General features: G+C 33.4%; 1 protein-coding gene across 1 annotated transcript in view; it reads right to left on the bottom strand.

The window, feature by feature from the left end:
• Window positions 1–6,193, bottom strand: part of ESF1 (ESF1 nucleolar pre-rRNA processing protein homolog) — a 62,066-nt gene that overhangs the window by 38,727 nt on the left and 17,146 nt on the right. Inside the window, exon 9 of the mRNA XM_059406521.1 lies at window positions 3,026–3,187. Within this exon, the coding sequence (XP_059262504.1) occupies window positions 3,026–3,187 (162 nt within the window). The remainder of the gene's footprint in view (window positions 1–3,025; window positions 3,188–6,193) is intronic.

The following is a 6,193-nucleotide window of genomic DNA, read 5'->3' as shown; positions in this document are numbered from 1 at the left end:
GAGCCTGCTTCTCCCTCTGCCTCTGCCTGCCATTCTGTCTGCCTGTGTTCACTCTCTTTCCCTCTCTCTCTCTCTCTGACAAATAAATAAAAAAAATCTTTAAAAAATTTAAAAATATATATTTTGTTGGGACGCCTGGGTGGCTCAGTTGGTTAAGCAGCTGCCTTCGGCTCAGGTCATGATCCCAGCATCCTGGGATCGAGTCCCATATCGGGCTCCTTGCTCGGCAGGGAGCCTGCTTCTCCCTCTGCCTCTGCCTGCCATTCTGTCTGCCTGTGCTCGCTCTCTCCCCCCCTCTCTCTGATAAATAAATAAAATCTTTAAAAAAAAAAAAAAAAAGAAAAGAAAATACTGATATTTGTGGGTTTGAGATCGTTAATGGCTTTTAGTCACATTTCTTCCCAACAGCCATAAGTGTATGGCAATGAAAGTTTAGAAATATGATTAAGTATTCAACAACAGAGAAATGATAAATCAATCCAACTAATCATTCAGTGGCTAAATTAGGGTAGTGGAATTATAGATGATAATTTTTCATTTTCAAAATATTTTCTGTGACAATATTGTATCTGGAAATTAAAGTCAAAGATAAAAAATGTACTGCTAAATAGAAAAGGGAACAGTTCACAATTCATTTCAGGAATGACACCAAAAACTAAGGACACCGCAAGAAACAAAAACTATAAACAAATACTCTTCATTTTACACAGGTGCAAAAATCTTTAACAAAATATTACTATATCGAATCCAGGAACATATAAAAAATGTAGTATACCACTACGAAGTGAGGTTTAACCCAGGAAAACTGTACTGCTTATATCTTCCAGTTATAAATACAAGTATAACTATCACTTTATATTTTCCATATATAACTGTATTACCATAGACAAAGGTCTGACCTGGTTCACTTGACAAAGCTGAAATATTTGTTACAAAACTCAATTCACTCGGTCCAGTGAATACTTAAATTTAAGTGTTCATTTAAGGGACACTTGGGTGTTAGTTAGTTAGTTAGTTGGGTATCTGCCTTCGGCTGAGGTCATTATCCCAGGGTCCTGAGATCCAGCCCTGCATCTCTGAGGTTCTCTGCTCAGTGGGGAGCCTGCTTCTTTCTCTCCCTCTGCCTGCTATTCCCCTGCTTGTGCTCTCTCTGTCAAATGAATAAAATCTTTTTTTTTTAAACTTTTATTTAAATTATCTTCATTTGGGGGCACCTGGGTGGCTGAGTCAGTTAGGGTCCGACTCTTGGTTTTGGCTCAGGTCGTAGTCATGGGATTGAGCCCTGCTAGGGCTTTGTGTTCAGCAGAGAGTCTGCTTAAGGTTTTTGCTCTCTCTCTTCATCTCCCTCTCTATGTGTCAGCACACACGTGCACTCTCTCTCTCTCTCTCTCTCTAAAATAAATAAATAAATAAATAAATCTTTTAAAAAAAAATCTTAATTCATTGAGCTCATTCTAAGATTAAACTGCAGTTATAACCTATTTGACTTAAAAAAAAAAAAAAAAAGAATTCAACATTCCTTGGAACCATAAAGAACTTCAAGTAAAATATGGCTTCACAAATATCCCTAGGTGATATGGTAATATCACTATATTGAAAGACTTACAGAAAATGGCATCCAACCACTTAAAGTAGCATCTTTGATTTTTTGCTGGACAATTCTAATGATGAAGAGAACTCCTCTTTATATTACGCTATACTCTATTTTCCTTTAAATTTGATTTACTAGCAAAAATACTGATTTCTGAAGTATTAAGAGTAATGAAGTCTTCATTAAGACATTCATTCTGCAAGTACTTGAAAATAATTAGCAAGTCACTTTTTAGACTTTCCATCTCCAGGCTAACTGAGTTCTCCCAACCATTGTTCAGATGATAACACTGCTAGATTTCATTTTTTTCTCACCACCACTTCTTGCAAAAGACAAACATTTAAAAGAAATGGTCTACAACACAGTACCACCTTCCTACAGGAATATGCAGGGGATGAGTCCACTCTAGGAAATTTATAACAAGTCAATCAACTCTCAAATATCAAAATACGCCCACAAATAAAAATCTTATGCAAACATTTTTTTCCCAGTGAATAAACATACTAGTTGTAAAAAAAGATATAACTGAATATAGAACACTTAATTTTTAGCAATGATATTCTTACAAGTTGTTAGTATTCTTTCATCTGGAGATGAATTATGGCAAAAGAACTGAATCTTGGTCAAAAATTCTACCTAGCTTTAAACGATATACATATATGTTGTACACTGGAAATGAATGTAACACCATATATTATCTATACTGAAATTTTAAAAAAAGATATACATGTATGTAAACAGCAGTAATCTCCAAAACCAATACTGGTTCCAAGGGTACATGCTGCTTTGCTCAGGTTGCTAAAAAAATGGGTATGCTAGAAAACAATCCTCATATATAGTAGCTTTTTTCTTTGCTTAGCTTTGACATGGTTTTAATTAGTATTGTACCACTTTAAAAAAAGTTTGTGGAGTCCTTCAAGGCAGTTATAAAAATCACTTACGATGCTGTATTTCTTTGACTCTTCACAGCAAAACTGAGATGGAAAACTATGTATTACATATTTTGAGCTAGTGAAACCTTGGTAATTAAGGATTAGTAGGAGTTATGGGAGAAAAGTTCACTTATGAATTACACATTTTAAAAAGACGTTTAACGATCTTAGAATGCATGGTGCCTGGATTCAAGTCTGTATATACTGAACATACTGGAACCAAACGTAGGCAAGTTCTACCTTCGTAAGTACACAGAAATAATCTGTAGTTAGTAAATCAAAGAAACCAATCAAGAATAAACTGGCAAGAGTCCTTAAGGGAATTAAATGATGTATGCAATTACCATGTTAACTTCCTCACCAAAATATTCCCGGCAAATAAGATTTTTTTTTAGGCTTTTGTTTCAAAGAGTTAATATTCTTTTCCTTCATATCTAAAATGCACTCAACATCTTGAAATGAAGAAAAATAAGTGAACATTTAATGAATATCTAATTCTTACCTGGAACCCACTTAATTTCCATTTCCATATCATTTTCTTTGCCTTTCTTTTCTTTTTCTTGAATAACCTGCAAGAGCTGCCTGTATTTAGCAATTTGTTCTTCATCATCCTTCTGACTTTTCTTTGTTTTCCCCTCTTCTTCCACACTGACTTTATCATCACCTAGTACAAAAATAAATTTAATACACAGAATAATTGACTTTTAAATCCAGTATTTAAATTTCAGTCACTACAGTACCTTCTAAAAGTTGTCGTCAGATAAAATGCAACAACAGAATACCAAAATCAGATAAACATTTTTAAAAAAAAGATTTTATTTATTTATTTGGCAGAGAAAGAGATATCGAGAGAGGGAACAGAAGCAGGGGGAATAGGAGAGGGAGAGGCAGGCCTCCTGCTGCAGGGAGCCCAATGTGGGGCTCAATCCCAGGACTCTGGGATCATGACCCAAACTGAACCGAAGGCAGACACTTAACAACTGAGCCACCCAGGCGGGCGCCCCTCAGACAAACTTAATATTAAATGAATTAGATGAAAGCATTTGGTGTTGTTTATAATAAAAATCAACTGCAATGTAAGTTAGCCCTGTCTAAGTAGGATATTGGGACTCTCCCTTTTTATTAAAATTCATGTTTCAGAATAATTTACTAAATATGCAACATCCTTGGACTGTCTCTTCCCTATAAACAAGACAGGGGAAGCAGCATTTTATCCCTCTTTATGTCTTCCATCACCTGCACATTGGCTTTAAAATGTTATGGTCACTAAAAGGAGGCTGAATATTGTTGGGATGCATTTGGTACATGGATTTAACTATTTATGCTCAAGAGGCAGATAAAGGAAGCTCCATTAAATCGAAAACAAACAATTATGAATCTTTTCCATTTGAAGGTGAATAAAAGTATGCTTACTCTCAGGATGTCATTAATACACTGAGAATAAAAGTGAATAAATTAGAAATTAATTCAACTAATATCCCTGTGTGGAAAAATATCCACATTTCCATTTCCTAATTTTATAAAAAATAATCAGAATACAAAGGAACAATATAAAATTCATGGCCAACAAATACTGAAGAAAACTAATACGTGAAAAGTTTGTTTGTTCTGTATTTCCACTGTAATTTTCCAAGTCAAAAACATAAATTGAGAACCTGGGTTTTAATGCAAAACATACAGACTTATTGAACTGACTAAACGTCCCTGGTAGAGGAAAATTTAGAAGCAACATAATGAAGACCCTCTCCTCTATAAGCTACGGCTAACTGGTCACTAAAAATGTCTAACACCATTAAGCACTTAGCTGTCAAACATCAATATTAAGATTGTCCTCACATCTTAAAAAAGGTGACATGGAAAAAGCATGGTTAAATAAATGTTTTCATAGTTTTTTTCTCTAAATGAATAAAAAAATAGTCCAGGACATTCTTTCCATCCTATCACACTTTTATATTTTCACTCAAACAGCTGAAATTCATTTTTTTCCTGTTTGTGCTTTGTGCCACAAAAATAATGTTGGATGGAATTCTGTCATGTATCCCATAATTCAATGGATAAAACATCAGGAACACATTAACAAAATGGCAATGTATTTCTTTCTATTAAAAGCTTACTTCTGAAAACATAATTAGAAGCAAGCTCCTTCCAGGTTGAAATTTTAGTGGTAAGTCTCTGATGGCCTACTTTAAATTGATTTTTTCCAGTACTAAAATTTTACTTTCTGAAGCTCTAAAATGTGGGATAACTCATGTATATCTGTTTTTTTCCAATTCAAAGACAATAATTAAAAAAAAAAAAAAAAAAGACAATAATTTGTGAAAGCCTTACTACTATATAAGGAATGAAAAAAAGATCCAATGGTTGGAAGCCTTGCAACGATCTTTTATAAACACTGGGAACATCTACTAACTTCAACACATTCAAATATTCTAATGTATCTATCAGAGCCACTAAATTATAGATTAAAGTAAGCTGGCAATCAATTAAAATACTGAAGAAAAATGCACGCTTTTAAAACTTAATGAGTAGTATATGTCAAACAAAAAGCTATTAATTCTTAAAGTTTTAGAAATAAAAATATTTGATATGGGATAGTATGCTAAGCACTTTATGAACATTAACTCAATCTTTCCAACCTGAGCCAGGTACTATTATTATCCTCATTTCATAGCTATGGAAAGAAAAGCACAAGGGCTTAGGAAACGTAATCTATATAACTCTATTATGTAGTAAACTCAGGCTTTGAAACCAGAGGGCCCAAGATCTTAAGAATATACTGACAAATTAATACATTTTTGTCCAAATGCCAATAATGTCATTTTAAAATCTGTATCAGTATCAAAGAAAACTGTTAACATACAACCACTCTCCCCAAGTATACATGTTCTCTTCTTTCCTTTAATCTAGAGCTAATGAAGAAAAACTAACCAGAATTTTCAGAAAGCGCTAAATGACCACATAAGCATTATGCATAAAAAGAATATATAAATAAGTAAGTATATATATTTCAAAGACTATCTGAAAAAGGGCTTAGCTCTTCTGGGCACACTAGAAATAAAATGGTCACTCAATTGTTTGGAAAGCCAAAACATTAACAAGCAACAGCCACTGAGGCCTTAAAATAAATGAGAAGGCTTTTGTGCCCATAACTACTCCTGCAAATCATACTTTTTCAAAAAGACTATTAAATACCTAAGAAATTATGTGGTTTTATTAATATGAGATGTCTGAACAAAGAAACTAGAATGATTAAGCATGATTTTCCATTCCATGTGTAGAGCATAGTTCAAGAGTAGCACTTTATGAAAAACTCAGAAAATGAAGCAGTGTCTCCAGTAGTTTAAAGAAACGATGACAGGCCAATCACAGGACCTAAAAAAGTTAAGAATTAGTGGTCCTATGTTAATACTAAAAAAGAATTTTATATAATTTGATGTTCAGGTCCCAAAAATAACACATATAAAATACCAAAACCAAAAGACAGCTATGAAAAATATTAAGCTATAAATAAAAGCAAGAATATTCATGACTGCTAATTTAAAATACTTATGCTTAACATTTATGGTATTCGTTATCAGCACTAAACCTCTTAACACAATTTTGCATGACTGGGAATTCTATCAGATAAATAAATGAAGATGTGAATATATCAGGGAGACAAAGACATCAA

Source organism: Mustela nigripes, chromosome 7, assembly GCF_022355385.1.
Source record: "Mustela nigripes isolate SB6536 chromosome 7, MUSNIG.SB6536, whole genome shotgun sequence".
NCBI lineage: Eukaryota > Metazoa > Chordata > Mammalia > Carnivora > Mustelidae > Mustela > Mustela nigripes.
The sequence above is the reverse complement of the archived record's forward strand: the minus strand, read 5'-3'. Positions and strand labels throughout refer to the sequence as shown.